The sequence below is a fragment of the Haliotis rufescens genome, unplaced genomic scaffold (assembly GCF_023055435.1).
Source record: "Haliotis rufescens isolate VD_foot unplaced genomic scaffold, xgHalRufe1.0.p SCAF_41, whole genome shotgun sequence".
Classification (NCBI taxonomy): Eukaryota; Metazoa; Mollusca; class Gastropoda; order Lepetellida; family Haliotidae; genus Haliotis; species Haliotis rufescens.
Window position 1 is genome coordinate 2,835,247 of NW_025964124.1, and position 17,733 is coordinate 2,852,979.

The 17,733-nt window shown below is 42.1% G+C and overlaps 1 protein-coding gene across 1 annotated transcript; it reads left to right on the forward strand.

Annotated features, from left to right (window-relative positions):
• The first annotated feature begins 1,042 nt into the window (after nt 1-1,042).
• Nucleotides 1,043-11,615, forward strand: LOC125372525 (sex-determining protein fem-1-like). Its single transcript, XM_048382853.1, has 3 exons — nt 1,043-1,193; nt 8,711-8,776; nt 11,089-11,615. Exons 2-3 carry the CDS (start codon nt 8,752-8,754, stop codon nt 11,544-11,546), a joined length of 483 nt encoding a protein of 160 aa, XP_048238810.1. The 5' UTR covers nt 1,043-1,193; nt 8,711-8,751; the 3' UTR covers nt 11,547-11,615.
• Nucleotides 11,616-17,733: the final 6,118 nt, after the last annotated feature.

Here is a 17,733-nt window from a genome sequence, read left to right on the forward strand (position 1 = left end):
TCGTGAGCAGAAATATTCCTGGCATGGCATTGTGGGGTTCTGGCTCTGTGAAATTTTAAATCATGAACTGTTCATTAAAGGCTCATAAAGTAAGTTCATGAACTTGTTCAAGAATACTTGTAGATCAATTCATGAGCTAAGGAAAAACATCTAGATCAAGAGGAAGACGGCAGAGTGGTAAAATGTGTGACAGCCAACCAGCTCAATCAGCTGGGTTGTAGGCTTCTACGTAGGTGATACAATTAGGTCTGATATATGGTGAAACAATTCAGTTGTTATGTCTTCAACTGAGTACCGGCGTCATATGCACATTGTAATGAGAGGAGGTATTAGTGGTGAAAATTATATGAATAGATCACTGAAATCAGTGATAACACAAGAAGTTTGCGAAAAGGGAAGAATGTATTGCCCCACCGGTAGCACCCGACAATCACAGAACTTGCACAAAACAAGTAAATGTTTGTATATTGCCTAACGTCACACACAACATACCACGGCAGTCTGAAAACAGGCTGGACCAGACAATCCAGTGACACGGTAGCACGTTTTCTAATAATGTTGAAACTAAAATGATATGTTCACTTTGAATAACTTCTGCAGCGTACTTGTAAGTGCAACTGTTCTGTTAGTAACAAACAAAGGGAGAGAGTTAAGCAATATTTTCGGGGTTTTTAAAACAGTGGTTGGAGTTATAATGTCTCAGACCACTAGCTTAAACATCGGCCAAATTCAAAATGTCAAAGTCACGAGAGTCTTGATTCCATAGGGCGTGAAAGGTAACATAATCATAAGCCCTCATTCTCACTATATATATGAGCAACCTGTCTTAGCCAAGCTCCTCAAATGACTTTGCATGTTAATTGTGACTCAACACGCGAGACAACCTGACACCAAAGGGCATGGATGTTGTGCTGACAAACCAAGATCCATAATGAGGCAGTATTTATTCAAATCTGCAATCACGCGATGTTGTCTCCGGACGCACCTGTGCACAGCCTGTACTAGACGAGTAGGCAATATATCACGAGGTGCTTTTCCAACCAATAGCTAGAGCGTGTGATGTTTCCTCAGTGTGTATACACTGGGACGAGGAGGTGTGCCTGGCTCAGTGTACGGCGCAGGACGTTGGAGGACAGACTACACTGACAGTGTTCTTGATCGTGACACATCGGTGAAACAAAGGAATTTAACCTGTAAGTATATTTTCGGCTACTAAATATGTTTCTTTTATTTTTAATGCAAATGGAATACACACTATCTTTATGAATACACCTGATAGAGACGTCAATAACAATAAAGTAATTGAGTCAAATGTCGAACACCTTGCACAGAAGCCCCATTCATTGTATTGTTGGCTTATGTATCCCTCACTATTAGGTTGTGGGCGTTCGTCTTGTTGATAGAGATGTAGGGGGGTCATTAGGTGTTAAAATATCAGTTCAACATAGATATTTTGTTTATATCAGGCCCATTATACTTAGGGATGTATCGTAAGCATAACGACAACATGGCGGTGAACTGATTAGGCACAACCCTGTCACAGAAAGACGTTAGATGAGCCTTCATCTATTTTTCATTGGTCAAAGGCTTTATGCATAATGACTGCAGCTTTTAGGTATACGCGTAGCAAGTGTGTAAGGTCTTCGGGCGCACATAACATACAACACAGAGGTACGAACACAAGACGTTTACTTGACCAGGACAATAACGAGACTGGCTACAATCGAAATCGGATCACGCGTCATAGTCTATGATTCCATGTGCAGCCACACAGTACTGTTAGGGACCGTTGCGTTCGGGCGAAGCTGTCCAGTTCCGGGAACAACCTCACAAACCATACTTGTTAGACACGCCGTGATATAACTCGAATACTGTTAGAAGCGGCGTTAAAACCCAACTCACTCTATCTTCGTTTCATTATCCATAAAATATTTTTGAAAACGAGACATTCGCTCTGAATTTCACAGGTTGTATTCTGTGGATTTTCGCTTGGTCTACAGTAAATTCCAAAAGAACAGAATTCAATTTTACTAAAGTGAGTGAGTTATTATTTAACGACACATGGGCAATATTTCACCCATATCGTGACGAGAAGTTACATTTATGATACAATTATGATACATATATTTAGACTAAATAAAATAACTAGAATATCTAGAATTTCACCGACTTGATTTAAAACTAGTTGAGAATATTAAAAAGCAGTAAGCAATGAACACCACAATATAAAAATGGGCTAGAGATCGTGAGCCACTGAAGGGTGATCACCATACTGGGGACCATGGGGACCTACAGTACTTTTGCTTCCTGCATGGACCCCGGCAGGATTCATATCATCCCTTCAGTCACTGGCGACAGTGTACCAGTTAAGCCTTAGATTAAAATAACGAAAATACTACGTTTAAAAGCCTGGTATGCAGAAAAATACCTCGAATGATGTGGGACTTACATACCCTCTTAGGGTGATAATATTGTACGCTACTTCAACCCCCACTAGAGGGTACAGCCACTAACAATCTAAGTTATTAAAATGCACTACCAATTTTTAAAACAATACAGTAAGTACATCAACAGTTTTGAACAAGTTCTATTTCTTTTAAAAAACATAATATTAAACGAGAATTAACATCATTAAAAAGGTCCTTAATTGTTTTAACATTGAAATATTTATCCCTTGTGATGGAAAAATCAACACAGTCAAGCAGGACATGCTTGACCGTTATTCTTTCATCACAAGGGATACAAAACGGAGGATCCTCACCTTTTAACAAATATTCATGTGTATATCTTGAATGGCCAATACGGCATCGTCGCATAATGACCTCTTCAAATCTGAACTGACAGCCCGAGTAGGTGTAACCGATATGTGGTTTAAATTCATGTAATTTATTGATACCTACTTGGGTGTCCCACTTCTTTTGCATCAGGTTACGGATGTAAGATCTAATTGCAGGTTTAAAATCAGTGTAGGGGATCAGAAGTGGTGTCACAGATTTGTTGAGTGCTGCCTTTGCAGCAGCATCAGCTATTGTGTTACCAATGATACCAACATGGTTTGGTAACCAACAAAAGACGATGTCATATTGGCCAGTAGCAAGATAATTAATTAATTCAAGAATTTGGATGTGGATGTTTCGAGGACATTTTGTTAATCGTCTGAAAGGGTATCAGAAAAGATAATGAATTATTTATGTTTAGATTGATGACTGATATATTTTAGTGCTGTAAAAATGGCATGTGCTTCTGCTGTAAATATGGAACTGTTATTGTGTAATCGTAAAGATATTGTTCTGGATCCAATGACAGTGGCACTAGCAACAGCACCACCATCCTCGGATCCATCGGTAAATAGATTTATAAGTGTCGTAAGAGTTTCTTAGTTGATGGTATTCTTGTTGATAAGTTAATTGGTTAGTATCTGATTTCTTTAGTTTCGTTAATGTAAGGTCTATCTCTGGCTTAACCATCTGCCAAGGAGGAGATGAGAAAAGTTGAGTAGGAGCTATATCTTGGAGTTTAATATTTGAAGCTGATATTGCAGATTTTATTCTAATTCCGAGTGGTGGAGTGAGTGTTGATTTAATATTATAAAGATCTTATTAGAGAGGATTGAATATGCATTCAAAAGCTGGATTTGACTGATTTGAATATAATTTAGTGATGTATTGTAGAGATAATTTTAAACGGCGTTGTTTAAGAGAAGGCTCATCTGCTTCTATATATAGAGTGTGAATGGGAGACGTTCTAAAGGCTCCAAGGCACAGCCTCAGGCCCCGATAATGTATAGTATCTAGTTTTTGTAAATTACTTTTGCAGGCTCACCCATAGACGATGGAGCCATAATTAAGTTTTGAACGGATTAGTGACCTGTACAAGTGTAAGAGTGTTGTTTGATCCCCTCCCCACTTTGAATTAGAAACAACTTTTAATAGATCGAGTGCCTTAAGGCATTTAGCTTTAAGGTATTTAATATGTGGAAGGAAAGTTAAGTGGTTATCAAAAATAAATCCCAAGAACTTGGCCTCCTTAACAACTTTGATAGGGGTGCCATTCAGAAATAGTTCAGGGTCCTTCTGCGGTTTATATTTTCGGCAGAAATGTATGCAATTAGTTTTTGATTTGAAAATTTAAACCCGTTTTCTAGACACCACTTGTGAATTTTATTTAGACATAATTGTAATTGCTTTTCTATTGTGTGCATATTTTTACCACGACAAGATATATTAAAATCATCCACAAAAAGTGATCCATCAACTGAATCATTTACAGCTTTTGAAAAACTGTTGATTTTTATACTGAACAAAGTGACACACAAAATACTGCCTTGCGGGACACCCTGCTCCTGATTATAATGATCAGACAAGGTTGTACCCACTCGGACTTGAAATTGCCTGTCTGTTAAAATCTGTGATATAAAATGAGGCAGACGGCCTCTTAATCCAAAATCATGAAGATCTTTTAAAATACCATGTTTCCATGTTGTATCATAAGCTTTTTCTAAATCGAAAATGATCAATACAGCATGTTGTCTATTTACAATGGAATTCTTGATAAACGATTCTAAACGCACTAAAGGATCGATAGTACTTCTGTTTTTCCGGAAACCACATTGTATATTGGTAAGAAGATCATTTGTTTCCAAGTACCACACTAATCGACTATTTGCCATGCGTTCCATAGTTTTACAAACACCGTTAGTTAGAGATATAGGTCGGTAATTTGATGAATCAGAATTATCCAGCCCAGGTTTGGGCATTGGGGTAACAATGGCATTATGCCATGAAGGTGGAAACGTCCCTGATGTCCAAATATCATCGAATATAGTCAACATAGTTTCAGGGCATGATTCGGGCAAGTGTTTCAGTAGCTGATAATGAATATTATCAGCGTCTGCTGCTGTATCATGAGCTTGCCCTAAGGCAGTATATAGCTTATGTAGTGAAAATACTTCCTTGTAATCTTCACCATTATCCGATGTAAAATTTACTTGTTTCTTTTCCTGTTGGAGCTGATATTTTTTTAATTAGGGAACGTAATTGGATGAAGACGAATATTGAGATAAAGTTTTCCCAAGTCTATTGGCAATAGCAGTTTTATCACTTAGTAAAGTATCGCTATCCTTCAGATGGTTAACTGTAGAATGTGATCCCTTGCCTTTGATCTTTTTAATCATGTTCCATACCTTGGACATAGGTGTACGAGTGTTTATTTTGGAGACATAGTTCCCCTATGATTGACGTTTATTTTGCTTAAATAGACGTCTTACCTTAGCATTTGAAATTTTAATAGTGTTGAAATTATGGACAGTAGGATGTTTACGGAAGTATTTCTCCGCCTTCTTACAACATTTCCTAGTTTGTTTGCAAGTGTCATCAAACCATGGTTTACGAACACGTGGGTTGACAGAGGACTTAGGAATTGATTCATCATCAATTTTATTCAGTTGATCTGAGAAGAACTGAATCGGGTCAGTAACATTCTGAAAAAGACGTAGGTTGTAATTTATCTTTGCATAAAGATTGAAAAAAGGACAATCAGCCTTAAAAAAATTCCATCCAGGTGAAGGTGGATCATCGGTGGGATTAATGGGTTTAAGTGCGGTGGGGAAGTGGTCACTTCCACAGAGGTCATCGTGGACTGACCAGGAGACTTCGTTTAACAAAACTGAATCCGTCAGAGACAGATCTAGTGATGAATATGTGCCAGTAGCATGGTGTAAATACGTGTCGGAGTCATCATTAAAGATGCATAGATCATTATCGGAAACAAAATCCTCGATCACTTTTCCTTTTTGATTAATGATTGCACTTCCATAAAGGATTATGCCCATTTAGACCACCCATGATGACACAGGGATTTGGGAGTTGGTCGTATAGTTTTTGTAGATCATTTTGCTGAAGATTTGAAGAAGGTTGAATGTGTAAGGAGCAAAGTGTGAAGGCAATATGCAGTGTAAGTCTAACTGCAACTGCTTGCAGATTTGTGTCAAGCGGAACAGGGCTGTGCACAACGCCAAGCCGCACCAAAATAGTAGCTCCTCCAGTAGCTTTATCTGTAGTTTTGAGGTACGTCTCTTGTAAAGAAATTGCTGATGGACTTAAATCTGTTGTTAATAATTGCAGTTAAATTTAAATAAATAAATAATTGCGTTAAGATTGTGCCTAAGTCCTCTGCAATTCCATTGAAAAATATTTGAATGGGTCATGGCAGTTCTATAGGAGATCGCTCACGTGAAAGTGAAGAAGAGTCACCACTCATGGAAGATGGAGTAACATCCATCTCGAGAGGATCAAAGTAATTGTGAACATCTACAGATGTTTCAGTGAGAGAATGGATCTTAGTAGTAATTTTCTTGTTTTGTTTCTTCTTTTGTTTTTTGGGCATTTCAGTCGATGGTTTGATAGTTGCTGGTAATTCAGGAGTTGGTTTAGGTGGGGCCATAGTCTGAGTCACAACCTGAGATGGTGGAGAGATGCCGCATGATTGATTATCTGAATCATTTGTCTGACTCTCTGATGTTGTAACAGGCACAGGGTGTTCAGAGTGTGCCTATGTCAAGTCAGTTTGACATTCTATTGATCTTGTGGTAGAGTGAGTGAGTGAGTGAGTTAAAGTTTAACGTCACATCAGCAATATTTCAGCCATACAGTGACGAAACAAAATTTGACATCAACAATATATTTTAAACTGTATAAAATTCCGCCGACGAAGGGCAGTATAATAACTAGAACATCACAGATTTACATAAAACTAGTTAGAGAACATGTAAAAATATATTATCATTTTGCAACACAATTTAAAAACAGGCTATAGATCGCCAACGACTGAAGGTAGATCACCACGCTAGAGTCCATCTTGTGGTAGAAGGTCGAGAGACAGCAGCAGCATAAGTTTGGACTGATGGAGGTGACCGGTTGGAAATGACTCTTTTTGCTTCCTGAAAAGAAATGTTGTTTTGACATTTGACTGTCAAGATATCTTGTTCATGTTGCCAAAGAGGACATGATTTTGAAGATGCAACATGTTTACCCTTACAATTCACGCATTTGGGGTCAGCTGTACAATCTGAGGCGTCATGATTTGCACCACAACGGTGACAAACTTTCGGCTGATCGCATGATTTGGAACGGTGTCCAAACTTCTGACACTTGTAACATCAGAGTGGATTGGGGACATACACCTCCACTCCGATGTTAAAATAGCCTGCCTTTATAGATTGCGGTATGGTCGACAGAAATAAAGTTAACAAATATGTATTTGTTGGGACAATGTTATCTCCATCCTTTCTTGTGAAACGTTTCACTGAAGTGACATGTTGATCGTTGAGTTCATCAAGAATTTCCTCTTCTGTCATTTCTGCCAGACAACGGGCTCTGTCGCGGATGATGCCTCGACTTGAGTTTAACGTTCTGTGTGCAGAGACAGCAACTTCAGTGTTTGCAAATGTAGTACATTTAAAAAGATTGATAGCTTGCTGTCTCTGTGCACACTCTACCAAACGAGAACCGCTCCGGAGCCGTGAAACATTCTTGACTTCACAACAAATACCTGCAATGGCTTAAGATATAGCAAAAGGATTAATTTTCAATGGTAGTTGATTTCGTGATTCAACTACAATAAAACGTGCCCATGAAATTGGAAGTTTGTGAAATTGAAACATCATCATCAGATGATAAAATCTCAGCTTCGAGACGTCTCTTCTTTTAATTGTGGTTTAAACCAGAATGATTGTGAGCCATGATGAAAGTAATTTATTCAGCACCCCTGCTCCCCACCCACCATGGAGCTATGTTTTATTGCACCGGATCTCCAACATGCAAACATCAGGGATACAGAGGTGGTATACTCCAGTAAAAACAACATGAATAGCTGTATTTGTCTATCAAATAAAAAGCCAGGCTGGTCCGGCCCATGACAAGAAATTGAAGACATACAGAACTCAGAGGTCGAAAGTACCAGTTTGGCCAATGAGCCACCGCCTTCTGGTGTAAGACTCTAGGAAATGTATTCAATCCAAAATTGAGAATTCACACAAGTTATGCACGGCCAAGACCAAAATATACATTAAAATACAACACAAGTGTGCATATACAATATTACACACAGGGCCTGGCATGACCAGCCGATTGATAAGACGAGGCCCATCTTACCACCCGTCTAGGCGAAGTAAGGGTCAAAATAGTGTGTTGGGCAAGGAACACAGTTCCTGGAACCAGTGCCCTCAACTACCAGACTCCCGTCCTCCGCCAACACTGGGACGCAACCCACGGCAAACGGGCTGCCCACTTTGGTCGCCTCTTACGACCAGCAATAGGGTGGTGTGGAAATATTCTGCCCCGGTTCCACAAGGGGGAAGAGCTATTAGCGCTACCCAGCACTCACCACGAGGAGGTTGCTCTTCACGAGTGCCATTTTACTAAATGAAAGCTACTAATAGTGTATTCTACAAAAGTTAGTGTATGATATATATTTTTAGTTTTACTCAATGTCAAAGTTAGAGCTGAAGGAGAGGAACATGTTCTTCCTGCACACAGGGTGTTAATGGATAATATGAAATGGACAATATGAAAGGCCAACTTCATCACACAATTTCCAAGAATATTAGCAGGGAGACAAACTATAATATCTTTAGGACATTGACTATATTAGAATGAAGATTCCACATGTTGTTGTTTTGTCCATATTGTCAGTATCAGACTTTCTCCTCCAGTGTCGGGTGAAGCTGAACCAGGAGTCTCACAGACTGATACGATGCATCAGGGAGAAGACCACGCAGGTAAGACTGAACATTGTGGAAAAGAGTTATTCTGCCTGCTGCTCTCACGAGTGGAACAGGTCTCTCTCTAGATACACCTGTCACGTTCAGTATTACTGCAAGTGAAACACGTACCCTGTACCCAACAGAATCTGACTTTTGTTTATTGTAAGACCCATGACGGATGAAGTTCTTTAGGAAACTATCATGTAATTTTGTATAGAAATGTGTACATGACACGTAGGGGGACAAACCGTGGAAGGCACAGCGCAAGCAGGCATGCACTGCACGTCTGTGGTAGGGGAAATCACAGAGCGTTAGAGGGGCCGTCTCATGATAATTTCAGTCGCAATCTGACTCGTTCATGCCATAGATCTTGTCGTCGGAACTGCTGGTGCCTGAACCGACTGCCACTATTATAGGTTGGACTGTTGCTGGCCGTAGTCCATCTCGTGACCAATAACTAGGCTCTATCTCGTCAACGACTGTGGCCACACAACGCCTCCATGTTTTTACTGTTACCCGACCAAGGGATTCTTTTACGAGTTGTTCAACGTCTCGTAATTTGAACGTTGTGTTCGATCGTCCAACGTCACCCTTGACGATGCCCCATACCAACTCGATTGGATTCAGGTCGCAGTGATAAGGTGGCAGTCGTAAGACAGCGTGACCCTGACCATCGATGTAACTGTCAACTTTATACACGGGATCAGGTTTCAAAGTTTTGATGATTTCATACAGCTGTGGTTTCGTCGCTCGAGAAGAAAAGGTAATGTTCCTCCATTGCAGCCAAGTAACCATGTCTCCTTTACAGTTATTAGAGGTTGGAGTCTTGCTTTCTGGATCCTGCACACTATGATACGGTGCATTGTCCATGACAATGAGAGACTTGGTAGGCAAAGCAGGGACTAATTTATCTTTCACCCACTCCAGAAATACATTGCCGTTCATTTCTGTGTGGTAGTCCCTGTTGTCTTGGGCCTTGGCTCTAAAGACGAGGTCACAGTCTGGGAGAAAACCCTGACTAGCAGAACCAGCATGGAGAACTATGAGTCTTTCACCCTTTCCCATTGGTAACTTTCTACCAGACTCCTTACAGTCACCACTGGGTACCCACTGACTGCTGGCTGTGTGTGACGCATTTACCCATGTCTCATCTAAGAAGACGGGCTCATATCCTTCTTCACGTTTCTGCTTGATTGTACGCAGGTAATGATTTCGGAGAAGAACAATGTCAGACCGTTCACACAACACAGCCCTATTTTCTCCAGTTATCTTTTTGTATTCGAAACCAAATGTATGCAACAGCTGCCATAGTTTGTTACACGTAAATCATGGTCAGTTTCAAGGTGTTTCTTCAAAATTCTTACGGATAGGTACTTATTTTCTGGGTGCAGTTTAACAATTGCACGTCTGACTTGATCCCTCTGAAAACTGTCTAATTTATCAACCTTGCGTTGTTTTAACATGTTCCCTACCTTCTTGGCCTGACTATTTGTATCTCGTCGACTAACAACATTTTTCAGTTTCTGAGGGGACATACCAAGAGCTTTTGAAGCTCGTTTCAAGAATTTATTAATTGCATAAAAAAGGCTTTGCTCTTTCTTCTTCACTTCTAAAGAAATCATACACATTCAACATCAACTGTTTAACATCTGCTGAGTAGCGCATCTTGTCATTGAATGAACAGGGTCACTGTGTAGCACGTGCAGACTGTGCTTGCGCTGTTCCTTCCATGGTTTGTCCCCCTACGTGTCATGTCCCCATTTCTATACAAAATTACATGATAGTTTCTTAAAGAACTTCATCCGTCATGGGTCTTACAATAAACAAAAGTCAGATTATGTTTGGTACAGGGTATTCATGGTCAAGTACCGTATTGATGTTTCATACACTTTTCTGGATTTCGAGTTATTTTGCAATTCATCGTTCTCATTTGGAGTCAAACAGACTGTAAACGTGTTTCACTTGCAGTAATACTGGACGTGACAGGTGTATCTAGAGAGAGACCTGTTCCTCTCGGGAGAGCAGCAGGCAGAATAACGTTGCTACACGAGTGTAGTAATCAGAGCAACGTCAGCGTTCATTTGCTGTGTCATAGATTATATCAATATGCTAAGTTATAACAAAGACGTCAAAGACGAAAACATTCCGTTGCTTTGCAACCTAAACTGTTCGTTTCAGGGTAATCTTATTTCTGTTATAAGTATCATATATATCATTGTATTTTATCTGAAACTTACGTCACAACTGAACCTATATTTTGAACGTAGCTCATGCTTTGTACTGATAGACGGTGACAGCATTGTACAGAGTGTAAGTTTCTGTTGCAGCGCCCCAGGGAGCCGCACGTCCAGTCACCATACCTGACAATTTCCAATCTTTTGTTGCGGCCTGTCGCTGGGGTCACCTAGCTATAATCAGGTCCGCCGTGAATGCTAGTGTGGTGGACGTGAACCGCCATGGACTGAACGGGACGACACCGCTTATAGAGGCAGCAGGGAGTGGACACTTAGAAGTCATGAAGTTCCTTATGGATAAAGGAGCCGATCCGAGACAGGTGGAAGGTACAGGTCGAAACATTCTTCACGTGGCCAGCATGAGAGGAGATGTGCAGATGTTGACCTATATCCTTGAAAATGCCACAACAATCCACATCGAAACCACAACCGACGAGGGGATGACAGCACTCGACTGGGCGCAGTACTGGGAGAGAGAGGAAGTGAAGACCCTCCTGTTGAACCGTGGCGCTCTACCAAGCTCTGTTAAATCGTTTTCAGAATTATTATAAGGATTAATTAATTAACGTCCTGCGAGACCTTTTAGGACTCATAATAAAATAAAACTTGGTAAAATTGTTTTTAGACATATTGTTGTTCTTGTCGCTTTGCACATGAGTGAGTGAGTGAGTGAGTGAGTGAGTGAGTGAGTGGGTGAGTTGGGTTTTACGCCGTGTTTAACAGTATTACAGTTATATCGCGGCGTGTCAGCGTGTCGGAAAGCCCGAATTGATGCAGGTCTCAGACAGTTACCACTTCCTTGAAACCCACGAGCACGGCTATGGTGCTGACAAACCTAGAAACATAATCATGTTTTCACATCAGGTAAGCAGATGATAATTCAATGTGGTAATGGTACTGCATGAAACATTACATCCTAGTTTATTCTAGTCTGTTATTTGTCTAACAAAAAGATGCTCAACTCAACAGACGTCGTGTGACAGACATCAAACTGTTTGTTTACATCTCGATGCAACAAGATTTGACCAGCTGATATGGCGCCAAATGTACAATGACGGCAAATCTGAGAGTTGATGATGGCATAACTGTACTGTCATCCAGCTGCATACCCGCTGGAGTGAGACATCATATTGTTTACATAAGAACTTACAGCCAGTTAAATGATCACTTTGCCAATGTGCAATGTAGTAAAGGGATCAAGTGAATGTACGCGTTTTTTCTACTAACACGTTTCTAGTTACACAGTTTAAATGATGACGAATAATGAGGGACCCAACTAAGTTATTTGTCATTGTTTACGCACAATTTCATAAGATCTGAAAGGTGGAGGTTGTGCGAGAATTGCGCTCACGCGGCACAGGATCTACCTCCTTCTATGAAATGACACGAAGATGTAGAATATTCCATTTTCTGTCTTATGGTGTCCATGTAACTGAAAAGATTTAATCGATATGACAACAAAACACAGCTAAGTGTTGTTGGAGATATTGTTCTGTGTTGAAAAAAAGCAAATTTATCCGCTTTTTATCGTACACCTATAAAAGTACTGTGTGACGGTTTTTTTATTTAGCAGCTTTACGTGAACAGTGAGCGAACAAAATACTGAAAGACAGACAAATATATATCACATGGATTCGTATCCAAAAAACACAACAGAGCGGTAACAAGGACAATATATTTTGTTGTGTTTCGTTCACGAGAAACCGAACTATTCCAACACAAATATGGATATTGAACTGAATAAATTTATGTATAAAACAAAACCTAAGAAATGATGGAATGGTACTTCATAAAACCGTGAAGTAAAAACAAAATGTATGGCCCCAGCTAACATATGAGTTAGTACTTAGGTTCTCGTGTTCACCTGATTGTGTAACTGTAATTTGGCTAATGTTGCACCATCACTAATGGAGCACAGCCTTATCATTAAATGTAATGAATTACTTAAACATTGACACCATTGTTGTTGACGTCACAGCTGGTTATCTGTCTCTGATGACGTCGGAGAAAGACGACTTTGGTGTTTGTATTAATATATGTCCCAGTAATCTTCGTTCATGTTATTGATCTCTTGATGTGTAAAACGGTATTTGACGCTTTTTCGAGACAACAAAAAATGACTGCTTTTACTATGTAAATAATGCCTTGACCAGTTAAACAATTAGATAGTGTTACCGGGTATATTAATTGGACACGACAAGCACCTGTTCGGCCTCAGTGCGTAATGAAATTCCCTAAAGAATATTTCAAAACAAACAAAAATATTTTCAATATTGGACATGTATTTGTTCATTAGTATTATATGTGATTATTTCCCTTCATCTCGTCTCAGAATTATACACTGAAAGATGCGAAGAAGCACCTTTGGCAAAGAAGCTTTGACCAAGGGGGTACATGGTATGGTTTATATTGCTCATACTTTTTACAGTTCTTTGAAAAAAAAAGAAAACCTTTTAATGTCCTGTGATCACAATAATTGTAAAAGGTTGGACACATTGATTATAAACTAGTGTCCAAAAGAAACGATACCACCTGTTTGCAACGAAATAAAAGAAAAACTAAACAATGCAGAAGTTTAGGATTGGTTTTATGCTTTTGAGAAATCCTTTCACAACATCTGTACAAAAATTTCAATTCAATAAAATCTGTACAACCAATATGACAAGCCTTTAAAGATGGGTGGGGTCGAAAAATTCGTTAGAGCACTGATCACAGAAACAACGGGAAATGTCACACCACACGTCTCAAAGTCAAGTCAGTAGCGGGTATGTCCACCGTGAGCATCAATACATGCCAGAACACGCCTACGGACTGATGACGTCAAACGTCTGATGACGTGAGTGATGCGTTGCCATTCCTCGAGGAGACATCGTTCCAAGTCCTGGACGTTTACTGGAGGCACACGGCGACGTCGGATTTGCCGATCGAGGTTGTCCCATAAGTGCTCGATGGGATTCATGTCCGGTGAACATGCGTGCCATGGCAAAACCTGTACGTTGGCGTTGGCAAGGAAGTTCTGTGTCAATCTTGCTGTGTGTGGCCTTGCATTGTCATGTTGGAAAAGGAGTCCACGAGGCTGTTGCTGAATAAAGGGCACCACGACAGGCCGTAGGATGTCATCAAGATACCGCTGTGCATTCAGGTTTCCACGAATTACGACAAGCATCGTTTTGACGTCACCACATATGCCACCCCAAACCATTAACCCTCCACCTCCAAACGGCCGGACCTGTTGGATACAGTTAGGCGCCAAACGTTCACCAAATCGTCGGTACACAAGCTGCCGTCCATCGTTTCTGAAGATGAGGAATCTGCTCTCATCAGAGAACATAACACGTGCCTAGTCCCGCCGTTGCCAACGTCGAACTCGCCTGGCCCAGATCAGTCTGTTGTTCCGGTGTCGAGGCTTCAGGAGCGGTCCGCGGTAGGGATGACGTGGCCAGATACCATACTGCCGTAGTCTCCTGTAGACGGTCTGTCGACTGATCCTGTGTCCCAGTGATGTAGCCGCCGTGGACGTCGCTGTTACGGTGCGGTTCCTCAGGTGTAATACCCGGATGTAACGATCTTCACGGGGCGTGGTTACTCGTGGTCTTCCACTCCTGGGCCTGTCTGACGTCTGACCTGTCTGACGTAACCGCTGCATCAACCTGGTGATAGCGATGCGTGCGCAGCCCAACCTTCTGGCGACGTCGAGGTGTAACGCTCCTTGTTGGACCATTCCAACGGGTCTCTCTCCCTCGATGGCTGTCAAACGTGGCATATATTGTGTTCTTTTTGTTGCTGTGATATTAACGTGTCTGATCAGCCGTTTTATACAGTTTTTATGCACGTGCAGAACATGCTAGAGAGGGAAATGTCACTTTCAAGAAATTTACGTTTTTTCCCGGAAGTGATCACGTGTTCCCGGTATTTTTTATCGACTATGCTGTGTTTGGGATGTGCAATACGAATTGGCATGTTTTCATACTAGGGCTGTTGTAGGGCTGCCCATGTAATTGTTGTGTTGGTGAGTCAGTAGGTGTCAGTGCTCCCCACAGCTACATGTGTAGGACTGGGTTGTTGTAGGGCTGCGCATGTAATTGTTGTGTTGGTGAGTCAGTAGGTGTCAGTGCTCCCCACAGGTACATATGTAGGACTGGGTTGTTGTAGGGCTGCCCATGTAATTGTTGTGTTGGTGAGTCAGTAGGTGTCAGTGCTCCCCACAGCTACATGCGTAGGACTGGGTTGTTGTAGGGCTGCCCATGTAATTGTTGTGTTGGTGAGTCTGTAGGTGTCAGTGCTCCCCACAGCTACATATGCAGAACTGGGTTGTTTTAGGGCTGCCCATGTAATTGTTGTGTTGGTGAGTCAGTAGGTGTCAGTGCTCCCCACAGCTACATGTGTAGGACTGGGTTGTTGTAGGGCTGCCCATGTAATTGTTGTGTTGTTGTGTCAGTAGTTGTCAGTGCACCCCACAGCTACATGTGTAGGACTGGGTTGTTTTAGGGCTGCCCATGTAATTGTTGTGTTGTTGTGTCAGTAGGTGTCAGTGCTCCCCACAGCTACATGTGTAGGACTGGGTTGTTGTAGGGCTGCCCATGTAATTGTTGTGTTGGTGAGTCAGTAGGTGTCAGTGCTCCCCACAGCTACATATGTAGGACTGGGTTATTGTAGGGCTGCCCATGTAATTGTTGTGTTGGTGAGTCAGTAGGTGTCAGTGCTCCCCACAGCTACATATGTAGGACTGGGTTATTGTAGGGCTGCCCATGTAATTGTTGTGTTGGTGAGTCAGTAGGTGTCAGTGCTCCCCACAGCTAGATGTGTAGGACTGGGTTGTTGTAGGGCTGCCCATGTAATTGTTGCGTTGGTGAGTCAGTAGGTGTCAGTGCTCCCCACAGCTACATGTGTAGGACTGGGTTGTTGTAGGGCTGCCCATGATATTGTTTTGTTGGTGAGTCAGTAGGTGTCAGTGCTCCCCACAGCTACATGTGTAGGACTGGGTTGTTGTAGGGCTGCCAATGTAATTGTTGTGTTGGTGAGTCAGTAGGTGTCAGTGCTCCCAACAGCTACATGTGTAGGACTGGGTTGTTGTAGGGCTGCCCATGTAATTGTTGTGTTGGTGAGTCAGTAGGTGTCAGTGCTCCCCACAGCTAGATGTGTAGGACTGGGTTGTTGTAGGGCTGCCCATGTAATTGTTGTGTTGGTGAGTCAGTAGGTGTCAGTGCTCCCCACAGCTACATGTGTAGGACTGGGTTGTTGTAGGGCTGCCAATGTAATTGTTGTGTTGTTGTGTCAGTAGGTATCAGTGCTCCCCACAGCTACATGTGTAGGACTGGGTTGTTGTAGGGCTGCCCATGATATTGTTTTTTTGGTGAGTCAGTAGGTGTCAGTGCTCCCCACAGCTACATGTGTAGGACTGGGTTGTTGTAGGGCTGCCCATGTAATTGTTGTGTTGGTGAGTCAGTAGGTGTCAGTGCTCCCCACAGCTACATGTGTAGGACTGGGTTGTTATAGTGCTGCCCATGTAATTGTTGTGTTGGTGAGTCAGTAGGTGTCAGTGCTCCCCACAGCTACATATGTAGCACTGGGTTGTTTTAGGGCTGCCCATGTAATTGTTGTGTTGTTGAGTCAGTAGGTGTCAGTGCTCCCCAAAGCTACATGTGTAGGACTGGGTTGTTGTAGGGCTGCCCATGTAATTGTTGTGTTGGTGAGTCAGTAGGTGTCAGTGCTCCCCACAGCTACATATGTAGCACTGGGTTGTTTTAGGGCTGCCCATGTAATTGTTGTGTTGTTGAGTCAGTAGGTGTCAGTGCTCCCCACAGCTACATGTGTAGGACTGGGTTGTTGTAGGGCTGCCCATGTAATTGTTGTGTTTGTAAGTCAGTAGGTGTCAGTGCTCCCCACAGCTACATGTGTAGGACTGGGTTGTGGTAGGGCTGCCCATGTAATTGTTGTGTTGTTGTGTCAGTAGGTGTCAGTGCTCCCCACAGCTACATGTGTAGGACTGGGTTGTTGTAGGGCTGCCCATGTAATTGTTGTGTTGGTGAGTCAGTAGGTGTCAGTGCTCCCCACAGCTACATGTATAGGACTGGGTTGTTGTAGGGCTGCCCATGTAATTGTTGTGTTGTTGTGTCAGTAGGTGTCAGTGCTCCCCACAGCTACATGTGTAGGACTGGGTTGTTGTAGGGCTGCCCATGTAATTGTTGTGTTGGTGAGTCAGTAGGTGTCAGTGCTCCCCACAGCTACATATGTAGGACTGGGTTGTTGTAGGGCTGCCCATGTAATTGTTGTGTTGGTGAGTCAGTAGGTGTCAGTGCACCCCACAGCTACATGTGTAGGACTGGGTTGTTGTAGGGCTGCCCATGTAATTGTTGTGTTGGTGAGTCAGTAGGTGTCAGTGCTCCCCACATCTACATATGTAGCACTGGGTTGTTTTAGGGCTGCCCATGTAATTGTTGTGTTGGTGAGTCAGTAGGTGTCAGTGCTCCCCACAGCTACATGTGTAGGACTGGGTTGTTGTAGGGCTGCCCATGTAATTGTTGTGTTGGTGAGTCAGTAGGTGTCAGTGCTCCCCACAGCAACATGTGTAGGACTGGGTTGTTGTAGGGCTGCCCATGTAATTGTTGTGTTGGTGAGTCAGTAGGTGTCAGTGCTCCCCACAGCTACATATGTAGGACTGGGTTGTTTTAGGGCTGCCCATGTAACTGTTGTGTTGGTGAGTCAGTAGGTGCCAGTGCTCCCCACAGCTACATATGT

Excerpts from the sequence above, each read along its gene's own strand:
- LOC125372525 (XM_048382853.1), top strand. The coding sequence starts at position 8,752 with ATGCATCAGGGAGAAGACCACGCAG. Across the intron at positions 8,777-11,088 it reads TCAGGGAGAAGACCACGCAG|CGCCCCAGGGAGCCGCACGT; the intron begins GTAAGACTGAAC and ends TTTCTGTTGCAG.